At 35.7% G+C, this 22,790-nt stretch overlaps 1 protein-coding gene across 2 annotated transcripts; it reads left to right on the forward strand.

The window, feature by feature from the left end:
• The first annotated feature begins 239 nt into the window (after positions 1–239).
• Positions 240–22,790, forward strand: LOC132140055 (multivesicular body subunit 12B-like). Of its 2 annotated transcripts, none has more exons than XM_059548840.1 (10): positions 240–457; positions 10,182–10,304; positions 14,946–15,053; positions 16,257–16,353; positions 16,736–16,865; positions 17,687–17,824; positions 19,766–19,857; positions 21,103–21,158; positions 21,323–21,382; positions 22,595–22,790. In XM_059548840.1, the coding sequence occupies exons 2-10, from the start codon at positions 10,191–10,193 to the stop codon at positions 22,679–22,681; spliced, it is 882 nt and encodes a 293-aa protein (XP_059404823.1). In that variant the 5' UTR covers positions 240–457; positions 10,182–10,190; the 3' UTR covers positions 22,682–22,790. The 2 variants fall into 2 exon arrangements, with proteins under 2 accessions (XP_059404823.1, XP_059404822.1); XM_059548839.1 differs by lacking the exon at positions 240–457 and adding an exon at positions 464–679.

A 22,790-nucleotide genomic window follows, 5' to 3' on the forward strand; every position in this document is an offset into this window, starting at 1 on the left:
CAATTTTCTCAAAACTTTTTTTACTTCCATATAGATCAAATAAAGTATCATAATATCAATAATCTGATATCAGACTGTACTATCTATTATCACCAGAATTATTTAACTAAGGCCTGCTAAGATTAAATAGATTTTTAAACATGAAATGAATCAGCATGCATTGGCTTACCCCTTTAATTCTTGCATACTAAAGATATGCAAGAATTAAATACCCCCCCACCCCCACCCCCACCCAACCCCCGCCTCGGTTTCAGTCACTGAGATAGCTGCTGCTGGGGACCCCTAAACCACTTTGGCAAATTAAGGAAAAATGTGTCGTTTAAAATGGATTAACTCATTAACGGGGATGTCAACAGTCCAGTCGTGAGCTGCTACGACAGACAGAAGAGGAACCAGTGGCGTATATCTTTCCATACCGCGGCGTCTGTCTCTATCTGTGTGAAGTGTATTTGTTTGGGTAAGAGAGACGTCGATTAGCATTAGCACTGTTAGCTTCGCTGCTGCTTTTGCCTGCCGCTGCCGAGCTTTCGCGCTCTTCCCGCCGCATTCCCTCTCGCTTCGCCCGGCTGCGCTCTCACGCGCTGCCGAGGCTCCTGCGGCCTTCCTATACGCCTGCTGCTACCGCTGGGTCATGAAAAGCTGCTTTTGTCCGAAAAGGAAGGACGCAGTGCATTTTACAGTTAAGTCAATGTGTGGGGTTTAATGGTTGAAATGTTATTTTTGCACAGATGTCGAGAAGAATAAGTAATACTGAGGAGAATTGGCTTAGCTTGTTAGCTCGGGTAGGCTAAGTAGTGTAGAATCTCTATGGAGTCTCCTAGCAACCTGCCGATTAATGCTAACGGCTAAAATTGGGCTTCAGCCAAATAATAAAACGCGATTATTATTTATTCTGGTCATGGACTTAAGATAATATAACAACATCAGGATAGTTCAAATGAGTTGAGAATCGTTCAGCAGGGTGATAAATGTTGGGTAGTTTGTGTTATTGTGAAAAACTACTTTATGAAATACTAACATAATGTAAACAAAAACGGAAATATTTTAAGATTATGGAGTATAGAGTATTATTATGGTAATTAATTGCATATTCATTTATTCAGAATTGCTTGAAGGACCGGCTTTAAAACACTGATCTAATCTATGTTAATTAAATTTATTCAAGGATTCATAGCGTTTATTGTCATATTCCCAGTGAGGAAAACTAGTTTCCCTGAGCAATGAAATTATTTATTTATTTTCATATGCTGTATTAATTTTAGGCATGCACCATATTAGATTTATACATTTATCAGATTTGACATCCGATATTCAGATATTTTTCAAATCATTTTGGCTGATACCACAATATATGTCCTTTTGTTTTGAAACAAGACCAAGTCTCTCCTCTGCAGAAATTATAGACAGATTATTTTTAATTTTGGTTAGTTTTGAGCAAAAACTTATTTGTAAGAACTAATACATGATATTAAACTTATTTTATTTTATTTATTAGAGTACATTAAAAGCTTTGAAAATAACTATAATAAAATCAATCTCTGCGTTTTTTTTGTTGTTGTTGTTTTTTTTGCTCCGACAGATGCAGTTAAAACCTTATCATTTTATTTGTGGATTTAACATTAACAGATGGTCTAAAACAAAAGAGCTTTAATAATAATAATAATATTAATAATAATCTTATATTGGTCCTTTGTATTAAATTTTTTATAATACATAAAAACATGTATACAGATTTATTCATTAATATGTTAAATTATTTAATTGACAGGTATGTTTGTGATTTTTATTTATAAAGCTATAGCTTCTGACTGTTAAATCAAAACAGACTCGTTATTTTATCACATCAATTACTGCTTTATTTATACAGAAACACAAGTATCCTAATATTATTTGTGTATTAATTGGCTGATTTCGATAGCTTTACAATAATGTTGTGCATCCCTAATTAATATTTGTCCAATTTCTGTTTTATTTTATTCTAAATTCTGCCCCTCCCCCACCCCCGGTGTTAATTTTTCTGGATTCAATTTGAATGGTTTAATTACATTTTAATTGTCAAAAGGTATTTTACTTATCTAATCATATCAATAGAATTCACTATACTATAACAACTTAATAATTTATTAAAATTTTCTACCATGATAGGGCCCTATAAAAATTGTATTTTATTGTTATTTTATCAGGAATTCTGTGTTGTGTGTTTTATTTTTATATGTTATGATTTAATATAAATTCTTTTTCAAAAATGGTGAGTCAAATAAAGGCATAAAACATGACAAATTTGATTAATCTTTTAAAATCAAATGAAAATTAAACAATTCCTTTTATTTTTCGGCAAACGAAGTGCTGCACAACAGGGACTTACTGTAACAGTTAACAGTGAGTAAGAATTAATTATGCCATTCATTCGCCCACGGACATGCAGAACATGCAGATTTCATATCTAAATTGTATTTCTGTAATTCTGTGACTTTCCGCATTATACAGTAAATTCCATTTTTATGACTAGATTAAGATCAAAAGCCCCTAAATATGCACATTTGCAAACTGAATTGACAGCATAAATGCAGCAGTGCTCCAGTTGGGCAAGTGAAGCATCTGTGAACTAGCCCTGACTTCTCTTACCCTGGCTCTGGGCCATCCTTATTGTTGAGCCCTGAAATATCTTCCAGACAGTGTGTTGGCAGTGCCAGCATCTGTGCCAGTCTTCCTGGTAGATGAGTGATATGAAAGCAGATCTACTCCTGATGTCCTGCTCATGTTTCAGGAAGGATGCATCCATTCTTTATGATAATTGCTTTGGTGTGCATTTGTTTATTAAGATTCTGACCTAGCAAGTTGATAGACCAGTTTCCACCTGCATGAATTTTGCATCATCGTGATTTATCAGGTAGGCCTTTCCATTTACCCTGTCTTTTATTTTTGTCATCGTTCAGGTCGGTCTACACTAGAGTTAGACCGATATTTGTCATTTTTTAATGTATCGGCATCGGCCGATATCCGTGTTTAGTAGCGCCGATTTAAAGTCAGGCACGTCGGCGGGCAGCCCCGTGTTATTGTTGCAGTGGAAAGTGCTGCTGCGCATGTGAAGGACCCCAAGCCAAAACTTTTGGAAGATTCAACAACAGTCCTGGGAGATAAAGGTAGTCAGAGAATTTCACTCTGTAAATGGGGTGGAGAAGTTGTCAACTCTTACAAACACTGCAGCGTGATTGAGGGCTCCGTTACTCCGCCGCTCACAGACAGCACCGCGCTCGGAGAGACAGCTGTCCTGGAGCTGCCCAGAACAGTGAATCACATTTGTTCGGAAGCATGGTTTGATGCAGACAATGGCCAGGTTTCCATCCAACTCATTAGCATTTAGGGATGTCAATATTCAATAATTTCCATGATCGATCGTCTTTTAAATTAACGATCAATTAATAACCTTAATACTGCAAAATGCGTCTGCAGCGGTATTATTATTATTATGTGCAAAGTCACTTGGAAAAAAAGCTTTCTCACCCGAATTAAAGGGGGTTTAGTCTGAATAAAATGCTAGTAGCAGGACTGTAAAATGAATAGATGTGATTATGATCATTTGATAAAATTAAGAGAGTGCGCCATAGGTTTTAGATCATGTTACTTTGTTGACTGTTTCCCGTCAAGGACACCGCTGAATGCGTCTCTTTAAATGGTTTCGTGGTGCTCGTTGTTGTATTTTAAAACACAATTGCAATGTTTTCAAATTACACTATAGTATTAAAAATAAAATGATCCCAAACGTAACTGTGGCGCTTGTGGCTGTGCTGCGCAGTCAGTGAACCGCTTTTTCACATCAAACATTTTATGCAAGTATTATGACCAGTACTTTTTTTGTTTGATCCTGTTCTGCAAAATATTCGATTTAGAATTTTTGCGTTCCGCTAGGCCTATTTGTTTTTAAAAGTCCTGCATTTACCGAGCATTAGATCGAGACGCATGAGTGCGTACATGCGTGCGTGCGTGCATACGAGGACGAGCGAGTGCGGGTTTGACCAGATGTATTTGGAGGTTATTGCTCAGGTCTCATTCTGTGCATATCCAAATGTTTCCACATTCGCAACGTATCTGAATGTTAAACTATAATATATATATATTTTTTTATGTAAACTAAACAGAAAAGATCATCCTCTTCACATGAGCAAAAACGTCCTTAGCATAACAGCAGTTTAAACTGACCAGTGTAACCCTTATATGTTTGGTTGACAGTACTTTATTTTAATAATGAACAGACTGCGATGTAAGTTTGAAATTAGAATGCACTTTAGATGTTCTGTGTCATTTATACCAAACACAAATGTTGCTGGTTGCTAGTGTGTTTGCAGCACTACTATTATTTTATTTTTTATATATTTTATTTTTTTTAATTTTTCAGTTTAATTGATTTTTATTTATAACATTTTATTTATTTTATTTAAATGTATATTTAAGTTTACATTTATGTTCCAACAAACTAGCGTTTTCGACTCCTACATTACACGTCACATCCTAATGCACAGATTCTTGGAAATCACTGACAGTGTGAATGAACCAAAATCTAACAATCCGGAAACAATTTACGGGTCACATTACCCGTGTATTATCCGGAATCTTAGTGTGAAAGTTACCAATTTAAATTGATACATTTTCTTCCCAACCTGGCAACCATGCCACTTAACCATTATTGTGCAGCCCTACATCATCCCATCTTTGTCCCAGTCTTCACTGAGGTTAAACCTTTAGATTTGTCTGGCTCAGAACAGCCTTTTTGGGGTAAAAGCAGACGAGTGAAAAGGGGTGTATGAAATCTTTTCATTTATGTTATCAGTCATGTTATGAAGTCTTTATTCACCTCAGAAACTAACCTAGAATATACAGTTTTCTTTTCTGTGAGAACTGCATTCCCTCCCTGTTAATGAATGCAGTCTATTCCTGTTTGGTTTTCTCACTGTCGACTCCAGGGATCATCATGTCACACCTCTTTTTAACTCTCTCTCTTGGCTCTGGCAGAGTTCTCACATGCTCAGAGTTTGATCTCGCTCTCTTTCTTCTCCGCTGTCTGCTGTTTGCCTTGCTGCAAGCTTCTTCCATGCGTACCCGCGATTTGACACAGCTTCTTTGTGGCTTTTTTGGGAGATTGCAAAGGGCAGGCCCGGTTGCCAAGGAGCCTCCAAAAGCTCTTAACTCAATCCAAAAGACTGCTTTTCATTTGTATTCAACTACACAACTCTTCAGATGTTCAAGAAGAACAAACCCTGACTCCAAATCAGTTGGTTTGTGAAGTGTCTCCTGATAAAGGCCAACACAAATGATGTGTCTCCAGAATGTGTCTGTAGTGTTCTAGAGCTGTGCGATATGGACAAAAAAAACCTATCACGATTTTTTGATCAATTTTGCGATTTCGATTTTAATCACGATTTTGACAAACACGCATGCTTTAGAGTCATAAGTGCATTCAGTATAAATTTTAAACATATTTCCAAAAGAAAACCAATGAGAGCTTTATCAAATAGCTCTAGAACAGACATAAGTCAAAATAATCACTAAGTAAAGATGTCAAACAAAATGTCTAGGCATATGAAAAAATAAATAAATAAATAAAAGCGTGTTCAAGGATTTTTTTCTTCTTTTTTTTTTGCCATGCATTGGTCATAGAGCTCACTGTAGCGGTGCCTCAGGTGTTATATGTTTTTCCCAATATATTTATTGCCCAAGGGTCACACGTACGTAGGCAAAACTAACTAGGCAAAAAAATATTATAATTTTGATTAATAATTATAAAAAGTCGTCAGTAAGCTCATAATTTGTACTAAAATAGTCTAGTCTGGCTATGTCTATTTGTATGTTTCTGCAAGGTCAGCAGACATTGAGGCTTGGGTTTGATCCGATCATAGCTCGTGAGCGGAGAGCGCATTTCTGAATATCTCGCTCCGCTTGCTCATTCCGTAGGGTCTCGCTCAACCCAGAATGGCCTGCTGGTTCGAAAATATGCAAGGAGTCATTTTATTCTTTAGTAATAAACTGGTGCTTTCTGTGTTGCTGCAAAGATTAAGTTGACGACGGAGACTTGCCATGAACGCCAGAGAGAAATGCACATTTCATATGGATTACATCATCAGAGAGTAGCCCGTTTTTTTTTTTTTTTGAATATTTTCATTTAAAAGTAGATATTTCAAGCTGTCTGTAATATATAGCCTATATTTCTCAAATCTTTGAGACACACGCTGAGTTTAGTTCACATGCAATGCAAGTGATCGCGCCGGCTCCTTATTACATTTTAGGCTATATATTTGCTTCTTATTTATTAAATGCGGGCAACTGATTGATACAACCCGAATTCCGGAAAAGTTGGGACGTTTTTTAAATTTTAATAAAATGAAAACTAAAGGAATTTCAAATCACATGAGCCAATATTTTATTCACAATAGAACATAGATAACGTAGCAAATGTTTAAACTGAGAAATTTTACACTTTTATCCACTTAATTAGCTCATTTAAAATTTAATGCCTGCTACAGGTCTCAAAAAAGTTGGCACGGGGGCAACAAATGGCTAAAAAAGCAAGCAGTTTTGAAAAGATTCAGCTGGGAGAACATCTAGTGATTAATTAAGTTAATTGATATCAGGTCTGTAACATGATTAGCTATAAAAGCTTTGTCTTAGAGAAGCAGAGTCTCTCAGAAGTAAAGATGGGCAGAGGCTCTCCAATCTGTGAAAGACTGCGTAAAAAAATTGTGGACAACTTTAAAAACAATGTTCCTCAACGTCAAATTGCAAAGGCTTTGCAAATCTCATCATCTACAGTGCATAACATCATCAAAAGATTCAGAGAAACTGGAGAAATCTCTGTGCGTAAGGGACAAGGCCGGAGACCTTTATTGGATGCCCGTGGTCTTCGGGCTCTCAGACGACACTGCATCACTCATCGGCATGATTGTGTCAATGACATTACTAAATGGGCCCAGGAATACTTTCAGAAACCACTGTCGGTAAACACAATCCGCCGTGCCATCAGCAGATGCCAACTAAAGCTCTATCATGCAAAAAGGAAGCCATATGTGAACATGGTCCAGAAGCGCCGTCGTGTCCTGTGGGCCAAGGCTCATTTAAAATGGACTATTTCAAAGTGGAATAGTGTTTTATGGTCAGACGAGTCCAAATTTGACATTCTTGTTGAAAATCACGGACGCCGTGTCCTCCGGGCTAAAGAAGAGGGAGACCTTCCAGCATGTTATCAGCGTTCAGTTCAAAAGCCAGCATCTCTGATGGTATGGGGGTGCATAAGTGCATACGGTATGGGCAGCTTGCATGTTTTGGAAGGCTCTGTGAATGCTGAAAGGTATATAAAGGTTTTAGAGCAACATATGCTTCCCTCCAAACAACGTCTATTTCAGGGAAGGCCTTGTTTATTTCAGCAGGACAATGCAAAACCACATACTGCAGCTATAACAACAGCATGGCTTCGTCGTAGAAGAGTCCGGGTGCTAACCTGGCCTGCCTGCAGTCCAGATCTTTCACCTATAGAGAACATTTGGCGCATCATTAAACGAAAAATACGTCAAAGACGACCACGAACTCTTCAGCAGCTGGAAATCTATATAAGGCAAGAATGGGACCAAATTCCAACAGCAAAACTCCAGCAACTCATAGCCTCAATGCCCAGACGTCTTCAAACTGTTTTGAAAAGAAAAGGAGATGCTACACCATGGTAAACATGCCCCGTCCCAACTATTTTGAGACCTGTAGCAGAAATCAAAATTGAAATTAGCTCATTTTGTGCATAAAATTGTAAACTTTCTCAGTTTAAACATTTGCTATGTTATCTATGTTCTATTGTGAATAAAATATTGGCTCATGTGATTTGAAAGTCTTTTAGTTTTTATTTTATTAAAATTTAAAAAACGTCCCAACTTTTCCGGAATTCGGGTTGTAAAACATTGATCAAAATTAAGATACAATTTATACAAAACGAAAATCTTTTAAAAAGAGTTTTCTATAAAACAAAACTTAATGAAGTCGTCAAAATTATGTTTTACCAAAAACAGCGAAGTTGCTCCCCATGCAGTCTTCTTTGCCACCTCCATCTGTACGTGCAGACTGAGCTTGTGCGTCATCTTCATGCCAGTTATTCAGCCAATAAAGTGTAGGCCTATGCATTTCAAAAATGTGTCTAGTACTAGGACCAGACCGACCGCGACCCGAATATCATTAAAAATATTTTTTAATGACTCATAACCGCGGGCACATGCTCATTTTGGTTCAACCCGCGCATCACTGACTCGCACGCAGATTTTCTTTGCTCTGTTAACAAAACCAGATGCGCGTGCTCAGATCGTAGACTGTATAAGGCCAGAGGCCCAGATATATGCTGTTTTACAACGTGTCTCCTCTCGCTCAACCTGTGTCCTGTGCACTCACAACTCTCTCTGTGCTCAAATGCAAGATATTAAATCTTTTCACACCTTTCTATTTATAACCTTTTCTGTTCTCATCTTTTTACTGTGTGAACGTTCTGTTCCATTAACATGGGCTCGAAAAAAAAGGCTACGCATCACAGACAGAGTGTGTGAACCTGGAGTTAGGCATATGTCTGCTCTGTTCTCACGCTCCACTTAGGTGCGCTGCATCCTGATTGGTTCAGATAACATACTGCGGGAGGTCGAGGCTGCAGAAAATCGTGCTATAAAGTGATTTAGAAATCGTGCATACTCAAATTGCGATTTTATTTCAATTTCGTTTAATCGCACAGCCCTATTGTGTTCATCACACACCCAGTGTATCCTCAACTCTGTTTAATCTGTTAATCTGTGGTAGACATGCAGTTTTCCCGTTTTTACCCACAAGACTGTTTAGATTTTAGAGGAATGTGTAAGTTCTTGATCATTATGTGCTTTCGGATGTTCTGGAAGTGTGCGTACTTCTCTCAAAGTGAATAAATAGACTTCATTATCCAAATCAAGCTAATTTTAATGGTCTTGGAATTGAGATTTTCTTCCCTTGATGTAGTCAGTGTGTTAGATTAGAGGAATAGTTGATAAGGAAAGGCTTACTCGACTGACTCATAGATTTTTTTATCCCCACCCTCTTGTGCTTTTCCCACTAGACTATTTTTCTGTTCTCCAGAACGTTATTCTTTGTTCAAAGTCAAACTGGTCTTGTACACAGTGACTTGGTTTCATTTGTCAGTTTGTCTAGATGTTTTGGTGGTGCTATCATGTTTTATTCTGCTTTGAAATGTCGCACTGAGATATATTTGTGTATCAGCTTGTGTAAATGTGAATATTACATTAAATGTATTCTCACAAATTAAGGTACAACTGATGTCACTGGGGTGGTATCTTTTCAAAAGGAACTCTTTTGTACCTTATTTACTGCTAAAAGGTGCATATGGGACCCTGGACCACAAAACCAGTCATAACTGTCAGTTGTTCTAAAAGATAAGCTTTCCGTTGATGTATGGTTTGTTAGGAGGACAATATTTGGCAGAGATACAACTATTTGAAAATCTGGAATCTGAGGGTGCAAAAAAATCTAAATATTCAGAAAATCACCTTTAAAGTTGTCCAAATGAAGTTCTTAGCAATGCATATTTCCAATCAAAAATTAAGTTTTGTTATTTATCGTAGGAAATTTACAAAATATCTTCATGTAACATGATATTTACTTAATATCCTAATGATTTTTGGCATAAAAGAAAAATCTATAATTTTGACCCATACAATGTATTTTTGGCTATTGCTACAAATATACCCCAGCGACCTACACTTTACCTACAATTGTAAATTCAAGTTATGAAACTTTAAACTTAACAGCTTTACATTCTTGTAGTGATTGCATGTTAGTAGCAACTAAAACTTGTGAACAGTAGAGTTCACATATAGTCTTGATTTCACTTATAATTGCTCTCAAATGAGACCTATCTCTTTTGCAGTCTGTGCTATTTGTGCAGGTATAATTTTTACAGTTTCTTTAAAGGTATAATGACACTTGCACATTTTACTGAAAAATGGAAATCCCCAGTTCATTCTTATGGGATGTTCTGAGTTGGAAACTGTAACCAAGGGAGGTGGAGTCTAACAAAGAATAAATTCATCTGCTTTTCTAGGCCAAACAAACACTGATGTTCTTTCAAGTAGCTTCATGTTTAGCATGTAAAAGTTTTAATGCTCCTGTCTCCTCAGAGTTCCTCCATGATGCCTGAGGTGCGGGACCTTTCAGACGCCCTGCCAGAGATGCCCATGGACCCAATCACTGGCGTAGGGGTTGTGGCCTCGAGAAACAGAGCTCCCACCGGCTATGATGTGGTGAGTATCTGATACAGTACACTCATACAAATAATGAAGATAGTGAAGAAAGTGGATTAGGAAGTAAAACTCTTTGTTCCTCCGAAGCATTTGTCATGAAATGACATCTGTTAGGAAGTTCTTCTAGTTCCTTTGGGGTATGGGTTAGTTTCTAGTATGCTGTTTCTACATGAGAAGCTTTGGCAGTGTTTGAAAACCTAGTCAGCTGCCCACCTAGACAGCATTTCGGTCATTGATTAATATGGGTTTTTCCATGTGTCACTATGATGGTTTACATTGTGCCTTTATTCGTTTAGCAGATGCTTTTATCCAAAGCAACTTGCGAATGAGGAAATCTTTGGGGTCAGTTAAGATTCCATTTTTCTTAAATAAGTATTTAGCAATAGAATTTAGAATTCTACAACGGTACATTAAATTATTCAAAAGTGACTGTAAATACACAAATAGAATGCTGTTCTTTTTAACTTTTATATTTTTCCAAGAATAATGAAGAAGAAAAAAAAAGTTTTCCACAAAAATATGATGCTATATATGTGTATGTATGTATACATAGACACACAGACAAACACTGACACACAAAATTTAACAACAGCAAATGAGATGGACATACTTAAAGGGTTAGTTCACCCAAAAATGAAAATTATGTCATTAATAACTCACCCTCATGTCGTTCCAAACCCGTAAGAACTCCATTTATCTTCGGAACACAGTTTAAGATATTTTAGATTTACTCCGAGAGCTCTCAGTCCCTCCATTGAAGCTGTGTGTACGGTATACTGTCCATGTCCAGAAAGGTAAGAAAAACATCATCAAAGTAGTCCATGTGACATCAGAGGGTCAGTTAGAATTTTTTTGAAGCATCGAAAATTTATTTTGGTCCAAAAATAGCAAAAACTAAGACTTTATTCAGCATTGTCTTCTCTTCCGTGTCTGTTGTAAGACAGTTCAAAACAAAGCAGTTTGCCATACGGATATGACAAACTGCTTTGTTTTGAACTGTCTTATAACAGACACGTAAATAAATTTTCGATGCTTCAAAAAAATTCACAAACCGGAACGAATCATTCGATGTAACCGGATCTTTTTAAAACAGTTCACCAAATCGAACTGAATCGTTTAAAACGGTTCACGTCTTCAATACGCATTAATCCACAAATGACTTAAGCTGTTAACTTTTTAATGAGGATGACACTTCCTCTGAGATAAAACAAACCAATATTCGGAGTAATTCATTTACTCAAACAGTACACTGCCAGATTGTGGCAGGCCTTGTGGATTTGTTGATATGTTATACAAGAACGATGTTGGATATATTCCACTGGGGATTTAGAGTTGGTATCAACAAAGAGGCCTGTAGATCTGCTCACAAACCATTTTGATCTCAGTTGCAGAAAACCCCTGATCACTGTGGCCTCAGTTCAATGGCGTTCACAGGAGAAACACGATCTGTATGTGGTGCACTTGTTTTATCAGCAGCTGACTTTTAAATGCACACAGCTTTGCAAGCAAGATCTGCGTAATAATTTCACCAGAAAGGTAAAAGGGAACAGGAAGACATCTTTAAAAAAGTGTTTGCGTACAATATCAATGTTTAGCTCTGTTGTAACATCTGCTTTATTTTGTAAGGTCTCCCAGAGACAGTTTTTCCAAAACTTTTTGGGAAAATGCCACAGGATAGTTTCATGATTAATGATGCACCTCGTTAATAGCCCTACATGACCGTCACTTCACACCCTAGAAAGTACACCTCTGATCACAGGCCAAGTGCTGAAGTTTTTTGCCGTTAAAACATTTTTGCACCATTGCATTTGCATGTTTTTTGGTAGGAGCTCACGCCTGATCTGGATGTACTCTGGCAACAGTAGAGGCAGTGGGGTTGTTGTGTTTCCTTTGGCCGTCACAGTCATTGTCGTCACTCCAGCACAGAGCTTAACAATGCTTCCTGTGTGGATTGTGGAGTGTGTGAAAGCAGGGTCTGTTGAGATCACCCATTCCAACCCCAAAACGTCTTCTCAAATCACAGAAACACTGCAGTCTACATGCAAAGCATCAGATAGAGAGAGTAATCTGTTTGTTCCAGCAATAACAGTGACGTTCTGTCTGTTCAGTGTCAAACTATAGAACTGACCCTTGGACAACCTCTAAAGTCTGAGCTCTTAACTGACTTTATTGACTCATCACTTATCAAATATGCTTCCAAGTTGTCTTTTAATGGATTCAAATCAATGTTAGGTGTAAACGCTTAATGTCTTCAAAAATAGGGTTCTAGGCCTGTGCATCACTAATTATTAATTTAGTCAATTAATGGTGCTTTTAAAGCCAAGTATAATAATAATAACAGCAAAAACAACAATAATAATGTTACAATTATAGTTGAATATAATAATAAATGTTATTGTTATACTCGGTTTTAAAAAACTTAAAAAAATTTTTAATAAAAAATAGAATAAAATTTGAAATAAAATTTTAGTGATGCAAAAGACAGGCCTAGAATTATTAGTATTTGCATTGTGTCAAGAACAATCTGAGTTCACATGGGCAATGTCACAAATTTCCTTACATTTCAGTCACTTAGAAATAGTACAGAATATGAAATTCTCCCTATTAATTAGGGCTGCACAATTAATCAAATTTCTATTACTGATTGCAATTATGAATGGCACAATTACGTAATCATTCAAAGCGGCAATTAATTGTTCAAAGTCCACTTATGTTATTCTGTGTGCTTAAGATGCGTTTTCTTCTTTCTATGTTATCTTAAAGGTTATTTCCATTATTTTCATTTTAGTTTTAGTATAAAATTATAAAACATTCATAATTTTACTTTTTTATAATTTAAATAATAAACCAATCCGATGTATAGTTGACATTTGAGGCTTAATGCTATAGAAAAGAACTAAAAGTTTTTCAGGTCGAATGTTTTCAGCTTTTTTATTTTCACATAAAAATATGGCATGCAGTTGCATCAAAAAATGGTATAAACATCAATGTAATAATCGCAGTGACAATTTCAAGGGAGTAATAGACAATTATGATTTTTGTCATAATCGTGCAGCCCTACTGTTAATGTTTATTTTCCAATTTGAATGAAAAGGATCCCAAATTTCAAGTCTTATACATTTGCATCCTTCAAGACTTCTATGTGCATTTTATTATTAAATATTACTGACACTAATGGTATACAACATGGTGTATGTATAAATGAGTGCACCATCATCTCTGGTCCTAAGACAGCAGTTTTACCGTAACACTCATGTCAAATCTAGCAGCTCAGTGTTCAGTGTTGTTAGTGAAGCAGCTCGTGGGAAGCCATGGCACGACTGTTTGTGTGGGCAGCACGAGCTGTTAATTGAGCAGTCATGCGGGTTGACTTCTGTTGAGATGGACATCAGACTGAGAACTGTACAGCTAGTGTTGCTAACCAGCTCCATGCTTTTTAGAGACATACAGTAGCTTCTCAAATAAGGTTTTAAAAACCATTCTAAGAGGTTGCATCTCTTTATTTTTGTCAGCATTAAATACTCCGTAACCAACCTCCATAATCAATTAGAGTCCTAGATGTAGAGGGTAGGAATTTCCCAGAAGCCCTTGAGAAGCTAATTAAAGTCTGTTTAGAATCCTAAATTTGGGACTCAGTTTGGAATAAATCAGGTCTGTTTTCTGATTGATTGTTGAAAGGATAGTTCTCCCAAAAATTGTGTTTATCTGCTTACCCCCAGGGCATCCAAGCTAGCTAATCACGGATAAAACTTAAAAAAAAAAACATACACAAAACCAAATTAAACCATGTAGTTTGTGACGATGCATTGATGTGTAAAGACACAATATGATCATTCTGTGGAAGAAACTGAACCGTATTTATATAGTTTTTTACCTTTGATTCACGCAATGTACAAACTGTAGAAGGAGGCGTGTGAAGCGGCTTCTTCTTCTTCTTGCTTTTTGGTGGATCGCAGACTTATAAGTGCATTACAGACAACCTGTCTCTCAAGTGGACCATTGACTCTCCTAATAGAGATTGTTGATAGTGTAAATGGTCCATTTCAGAGATAGGTGAGGGTACTGCTATTATAAGTCTGTGATCTGCCATAAAGCAAGAAGTAGAAGAAACCTCCTCATGCATCTGCTGCTGAGAACACACTCAGGAGAGTTTGAACAGTTTGGACATTGCTTGAATCAGAAGTAAAAAAAACAATATAAATACTGTTCAGTTTCTTGCACAGACTCATCATTTTGTGTCTTTACAGCCACAGGGTTTAATTTGGTTATGTTTATGTATGTTTTTTATTAGTTTTATTGTATGTTTTAGCCATGATTCCCATCCACTTACATTATTAGACTGATTGACTGCAGCTGTTTGTGTTTAAAATCTACTGAAGAAACAAAAGTGACCTACATCTTGGATGCCCTGGGGGAAAGCAGATAAACATCACATTTTCATTTTTGGGTGAACTATCCCTTTAATGTGAATTAATGTTTTGTGATGAATTGGCTGCCATACTGCATTAATTATTTGTTTTTTCTTTAAGACATTCTTTACTTCGATAAACTAAAAGAATCAAACAAGTGACCTTCTGCAAACTGGGAAAAAAGAAACGCTTTTATTATGCATAATCATATCAAATCTTTTTATTATTTTAGGTTGCACAAACCACGGATGGGATCGATGCAGACTTGTGGAAAGACGGCCTGTTCAAATCCAAGGTGACCCGCTATCTGTGCTTCACCAGGGCTTTCTCCAAAGAGAACGTGAGTCATCTCTTCAGCTCTTATTCAGATAATTAAGGTTTATTTGAAGTATGGTAACATTTTACAAATTGATATTTCTAATCCTAGATGCTGATTTGTTAATACAGGATTGCTGTGATGCTTCTAGATGGAGGATGCTTAATAATTTCTTTAATATAAAAATATTTGAATTAAAATTTGCCTTTTATATTTATTTGTTTAATTTTTAAAAAGATATTATTTACATTTGATTTAAATGTGATTTTTATTTTTTCATTGCATTGCATTTCATTTAATTGCATTTCACTTAATTGCATTGCATTGCATAAGGCTCTTGAGACATGCCTTACAACACACTGCACTACTGAGCTACTTCAGTCTGGCCAAAAAGGTGGATGACCATTTAAAAGGTCCAGACCGTGTTCATGCTGGAGTGTTTATATAATGTAACATGTTGTTGGAGTTGACGAGCTCTCTGTAATGTGTCACAGGATCTCATCTATTTGTTTTTTATATACAATTTCTTTTTGTTCTTGAAAACAAAGCTGTTTCCGCTTGTGTCGTCATTGCGGTGTTTAGTCTCATTCTTCTTTCTGGGACAAACCTCAAGTGGAAAGAACTTGAAAACCATGTTTACGGTGTAATTTTTTCCCCCGCTTGAATGTTTAGTAGTTCAATAGCTGTTGTTTATTGTAAAGCGTCGTCTCGATGAAGTCATACAGCAGAGCATTTTGACAATAAATAAATAAATAAATCTTCTGGGGGAAAAAAAACACAGAACATCATGTACTAAATTGATGCATTTGCATCCATAATGATCAAATGACTGTCAGTGTTTGACATCAACACCTGTTTAGTGTCTTGAACTGCACTTACGAATGACAGCATAGTCACCTTTATTTATAAAGCACTTTATACAATACAGATTGTGCCAAAGAAGAAAATGGTTTATGCAGTTCCTTTTCAGTATAAACTATGCTGTTTGGAAAATTTTATTGTAAGAGTTAGACAGGGTGGAAATTGGTTGCGCAAAATCGAATGACATTTAATGACTAATGACTCTTTTTGGTACAAGAAGAAACCATGACTAACATTGTTTTGATTATTATTGTTATTATGCATGGTTATAATGTTAAATCCCAAAGCATGCAGTCATGGGCACTGGAATGCTGAGATGTTGTCTTTTCACATTGCCCTATATATGCTTCCTGTGTCTCTCCACAGAGCCATTTAGGTAATGTGCTTGTAGACATGAAGCTCATCGACATCAAGGACACGCTGCCTGTGGGATTCATTCCCATTCAGGAAACTGTGGACACACGTAAGCACCACATGAACCTCCTCTCGTTCATTTACAGCTGCGTTCTCCAGCTATTTCAGTTGAATCACAGCTGATGCATGTTTAAAACTATTTTCTTAGTTTTTCCAAACTTGATTTATATTGTTACAGCTAAAATATACCAGTGACATTCCAGATCAGAGTAAAAAGGAGTTTGTTTTCCACTAATGTATTTTTTTTTAGACACGCAGCCTGATGTGTGGCGTTTTAAAAGGTTGTGGATTTGGTTTCTATCTCGTGTTGGATAATTAATCGATCAATAATTAAAATGATCCTCTTTCCAGTCTCTTTGCTCTTTCTATTGTGATCTCCGTCTCCCTTTCACTTTCTTTAACATGCCCTGTTCTTCTCTTTCTCTCTTCAGAGGAGCCGGCCTTCAGGAAGAGGAGGTTATGTATAAAGTTCATCCCGAGAGACTCCACTGAAGCTGCCATCTGTGATATCCGTATCCTAGGACGCTCTAAACAAGCACCGCCACAGTATACATTCATAGGGTCAGTTAGTCTCTATACACAACAACTTGCAACCTAGATTGTCCTACCATTATTTAACAATGTTAATATGAGATATAAAATGAGGAAATTAATAGTATTCTGCAGGTAGGCACTGAGATATATCAAATATTATTTATATTTGGGATTATTATTTATAGTGGACGACCAATATGGATTTTATGACTGTCGATATCTTGGAAAGCAGGGGCTGATATAAAGCCAATATAACCTCGAAAACATCGGCCAAGCAGAAAAACTTATTCGGCCAATGCTAATATTTGAAACATGCTAACAATCGGCCGATATATCGGCCTTGGTGATATATCGGTCGACCACTAATCTTTTTTTTTTTTTTTTTTGACAAAATGAAATTCAACAACATTAGGAACCTCAATGTTACCTAAAAGCTTTATATTTGGCCAGTGAAATTATCAAAGGAATTTTCCATGGCATGTAGCATGAATTTAAATGTTTTCAAGTGTGTGTAGACATTATATTTATTATATGTACTATATTGAGTTCATTTTTAATCATTTATGTTTTTACTTCTGGCATTAAACATTTCTAATCTAACTTTGGAAAAAGAAATGTCTTTGCATTTAGAAATCATAATGTTTTAAAACATGCAGATATCCTGAAATGATTCCAAAAAAAAAAAAAATCTCTTCCAGAGCAGTATTCAACTTCTTTAATATAGTGTCATGAGGCTGAAATCTGTATGTTTTGATGTGTCTTTCTCAACCTGCGGTCTCTGAATCACTGGCTGTACAAAGCGCTTGCTGTCTTTATTGATATTATATTATAATATTATTTCCTCCCAGAGAGCTGAACAATATGGGGATCTGGTACCGTATGGGAAAGGTGCCCCGGACCCAGGACTCTTCACCTGTACAGAACAACACCACCAATAACATCCAGAGCGTCACCAACAACTCCACTCCAGCACCAGTCTTGCCCAAGTACGTGTTTGTGAAGTCTCCAAATCTGAGGAAGTGTGAACTGCATTTGTTGTGACAGCTGCAGAATTGAAAGAGCCAGTGAGAGAAACCGAGAGAAGGAAGAGAAAGGTGGAAGTGTAAAACACTTTGATAATTCAATTCAAGTTTATTTGTTTAGCGCTTTTTTACAATACAAATCATCAATAAGCAGGTCCAGTATAGCATTCCTTATATTCTGGAATAAATGAGCTGTGGTCTGTCAAGAATTCCCATATAGTTCACAGCAGAGCTTGTAGTCATGCTTACAGGCAAAAGATTAATTTCACTAGCTGAATCGGAATCAGCGTTGCAATTTACTTCTGTCACACAGTCAGCTCCTGATGGATAAAACCGAATCCAGTCGGCTGTGACGTCATTATCTTGAAGGTTTTTTTTATGTTTTTGAAAGAGTCTCTTCTGCTCACCAAGGCTGCATTTATTTGATCCAAAATAGAGTAAAAACTGATTCAATTCAAAGTAACTTTTCTATCTTTGTGATGCAAAGCTGAATTTTCAGCAGCTTCAGTGTCACATGATCCCTCAGAATTCAGTCTATGCTGATTTTAGAAAACATTTCTTATTGTTGAAAACGGTTTTTGCTACTAAATATTTTAGTAGAAAAAGTGGTATATTTTGGGGGGGATTCTTTGATAAAAAACAGCATATATTTGAAATTATAATTTTTTTTGTAACATTTAAAAAGTCTTTATTGTCATGTTTAATCAGTTTAATGCATCCTTACTAAATAAAACTATTAATAAAGATAAGCTAAACAACATCATGTTTTCCATGATAAAACCAGAATAATGAAACAGTATAGAGTGTTTTCACATACTTGATGTTTACGGGTTTGCTTTGTGTCTCAGGGTTTTGTGTCTTGTTCTGTTCCTCATGATGTGTGGAGTTTCCCTTGCAGCTGCCAGCAGAAAATGTTTTATTTATTTATTTTTTGTTAATTGAAATAAGATAAAAACTAAAAACTTGAACCAGAAAAAAAAAGAGAATTTTTGACTTGGCAATTAATTGAAATAAAACAAGATAAAGTACTAAAATTACAAACTGAAATAAACTATAGCTTACATTTAAATCCTTTTAAAAAGCTAATTAAATAAAAAAATTACTGAAACTTAAAATCTAAATGGAAAATTAAAGTTTATTCAAAATATTAATGAAAAAAAAATATAATAAAAAAAAAAAATAACACTGATTAGTGTTCAAAAACTATGGAAGCACGTTTCCGCCACTGAATAAAAAATAAAACAAGGTAATTGGGAGTTATAAATCCAAATTTGTGAGCTATGAACTGAGAAAAAAGTAATAATTGTGAATTTATATCACAATTCTAGGGGGAAAAAGTCACAATTACCTTTGTTTTATTTTTATTTTTTCATTTTTTTAAATCAGTGGTATTTTTATTTTTTCTTGCCATTTAAGTTTTTCAATGACCAAAGACATTCTTCTAAACGGGTTTAATTTAGCAAGCTGTCTAACAGCTAAAGCAAAGCACGCTGTTTGGTGTGCTATTTAAAGAACCGCAGCTAAAAATATCAAAACAATTTTTGACATTCTTAAAGCACAACTGCTAGAAAATAAAGCTTAATTTAAAATAATCCAAAATCTGTATTTAAAGGTTCTAGCATCAGCAGGCGAACAGTTTGTTTTATTAGGATGTAGATCTCATCATGCAGCCTGTGAGATGGAAGTTTCACAGTTTGCACGCCTGTGTTACAGAAACAACCTTCAGTCATCAGTAAGGTTCTCCGTCAGTTGACAGATTGCCAGTGGTGTTTCGTGTGATTTGAAAAGCAGCTGTGATGACACACAAACCAAACCGCTGTGATAATAGTGAAGTCTGAGAAGGAAGATCTGTTGAATATTTATTTAATTAAGTGCTAATTGTTTTCCATTTGTGTTTCTTCGCAGGCACATATCCATGACCCTGCCGGCATGTTTCAGAAAAAGCACAACCAGACCAGACTTTGAACACCAGAACTCTAACCTCTATGCCATATCTGGTGCGAGAACCACACAAAACACACCTGACCCAAACTGAGCACGTTCACATCCCCCCACATCAGCACTAGCAATAACACAAATGAGTGACAAAGCAATGTTCTTAGAGCTCCTATCTTTGAATTTGACCTGCTTTTACAAAAGAAATGAATCGTCAGTTTATTATTAATTAGTAAAAAATAAATAAGTGTTTACTCTGTCAGTTTAAATTACAAAAAGTAAACCCTTATCCAAGTATCTATTAAATATATCAGCTACTTAAACTACTATTTCAAAGTTTGGGGTCAGATATGTATTATTAATTATTAATCTAATTCAGCAAAGATGCATTTAATTGATCAAAAGTGACAGGTATGTCATTTATAATGTTACAGAAATTGTATACATTTTAAAATGTACTATGTTGTTTTTTTTACATTTTAAATTGGTTTCTATTAATCAAATAATCCTGAAAAATACATCAAGACGAAAATTTGAAGTCGCACAACTGTTTTCAACATTAATAATAATCAGAAATATTTCTTAAGCAGTAAATCAGAATATTATTATGATTTCTGAAGATCATGTGACAGTGAAGACTGGAGTAATGATGCTGAAAATACAGCTTTGATCACAGGAATAAATTACATTTTACTATATATTACAATAAAAAAGTCATTTTAAATTGTACTAATATTTCAGTATTTTTACTGTATATTTGATCAAATAAATGCAGCCGTGGTAAGTAATGTGACTTCTTTCAAAAGCATTAAAAATTCTCCCCGGCCCTCCAACTGCTGAACAGTATTGTATTGTAATATTGTATTATTATATTTTGCATCTCTAGAATGCTTGACATGAGAGAACACCTCACATTTGTTGGTTACCACTGCATGTAATAAATCCCTTCAGCATCCGTGTGGTTTCATGGCTGCTGTCATTAGGGATGTAATAATAAACCCTTCTGGAGGAGGAATCTGTTGAACTGTTCCAGATGGTGTTCAGTGATGAGTCAGAATATACCTCTCCTTCTGTTCTGAGCTCTCCTTTCTTACCACACACTTTTTGTTTTTTGTCACATTCATGGAAAAAAAAATTATCTTTTTAGTTTTATTTAGTCGGTGCTTTAATACAAGGCAACTTACAGATAAGCTAATCTTTATTTTGTAGATGGTTAATGGTTTCTTAACATTTTGTGGCTTTTTGTGCAAGGCAAAATATATTATGTGTGGGGAACTCTGGTTAATACTGACTTTTTGACCTTTCAGCTATGGATGGAGTGCCTTTCATGATTTCGGAGAAGTTTGCATGTGCCTCCAGTGATGTGAGTCTGTTTTCAACCAATCATATGCTTCATATGAACTCTTGCACAGTCTGTAGGCCACAGAGATTAAACTGTACTGTTAGATGTAGATTGCATCTTAATAATACATTAAAACTAGCACATGAACTGATCTGGACCTTGAGGAGGATGTTGTGTTGTTTCAGTTGCAGCAGGTGGATCTAATGGGCATCAGAATCAAATCACTTGCAGAGATCGAGAAGGAGGTGAGAACATTGTTTCAACTGACAAGCGCTAGTTTGTTTGCTGCTTTTGTTTCCGAGGTTATATTTCGATGCAAAAATGCATTTTCATATAACATTTTCCAGAGGTTATATTTTAATGCAAATATGCATTTTCATTTTGCTTTTCCTATAACTTTATAAAAAGGATTACTTTAAATCTGATTGGATAAAGATATTTGCTATATGCACATCAGTTGGAAGAAGTATTAATTTTCCTATTATCCACAGTCAATTATAATTGCATTATAATTTTATCAAGGCTAAAGGCCTGTTCACACCAAGAACCATAAATAGGATATTAACTATAACCATAAGGTTTTAAAAAAGAATTTTTGTCTTGGTGTGAAATACCTTGATGTACTATATTTTTTGGTGGAAGACTGGTTTATTGTGGCTATTATTAATAATAAGTTTAATTATTTATTAGACATTGGTGTTTTACTTTTAAATGGGCAAAATTAAAAGAGGCGGGTTATTGCAATGAATAATGGTTATTGATTCTAATGGATGTTTAAAAGGAGTAAATAAAGAGGTATTCCAGTTGTGTTTCAGATCAGATCTCAGTATTTGGTGTCTGTCATGTATGTGTATCATTCTCATGATGCTCAGTAAACAAAACAGGGTTTATTATAGTTAACTAAAATGAAAAATGTCATAAAATAAATTACTTCTAATAATAAATTACTGTTAACTAAAGCAAAATAAAATGTAAAAAAGTTTCAACTTTTTTTAAGCTAGTTGCCAATGCAGCATTTCTCATTTTCAGTACTAAAATAGCTAAAAAATGATATATAAAAAGCTATATAGACATTTTAAATAATAATAATAATAATTTTTTTAAACAAATTAAAGTGAAAACAAAAACAATTCAAATTAACAAAAAACTATTATAGTATAATGATTGTTTAGTATCAGTCGTTGCATTTTGCCTAATATATAATTGTATATATTTGGCAAAATTTTTATTTGGGCAATAATTCATTTTGAATAAATTCTATTATGTTGAATTCAGCTTTAGCTGCTGCAGTACCCCACTAGAGGTCAGTGTTTGCTCTGAATCTCTCTCTCAGATGGTGTTTAACTCTTTCTGTCTGTCTGTGTGTGTGTCTGTGTGTGTGTGTGTGTGTGTGTGTGTGTGTCTGTGTGTGTCTGTGTGTCTGTGTCTGTGTCTGTGTGTGTGTGTGTCTGTGTCAGTATGAATACAGTTTCCGGACGGAGCACAGCGCCGCGGCCCGACTGCCACCCAGTCCCACCAGAACGTCTCTGGGCTCCGAGGCCTAACGCTCACAACCTCTGAAGAGACTCATCCACCTCTCTCAAAGTACAGCGGAAACCCACAAAACCAATTGCGACAATTTCGAAAGAGGGAATAATATTATTATTATTTTTT

This window comes from Carassius carassius, chromosome 4 (assembly GCF_963082965.1).
Source record: "Carassius carassius chromosome 4, fCarCar2.1, whole genome shotgun sequence".
NCBI classification, from domain to species: Eukaryota; Metazoa; Chordata; class Actinopteri; order Cypriniformes; family Cyprinidae; genus Carassius; species Carassius carassius.

Excerpts from the sequence above, each read along its gene's own strand:
- LOC132140055 (XM_059548839.1), top strand. The coding sequence starts at position 632 with ATGAAAAGCTGCTTTTGTCCGAAAAGGAAGGACGCAGTGCATTTTACA. Across the intron at positions 15,054-16,256 it reads GGGCTTTCTCCAAAGAGAAC|AGCCATTTAGGTAATGTGCT; the intron begins GTGAGTCATCTC and ends GTCTCTCCACAG. Across the intron at positions 21,159-21,322 it reads TTGCATGTGCCTCCAGTGAT|TTGCAGCAGGTGGATCTAAT; the intron begins GTGAGTCTGTTT and ends GTGTTGTTTCAG.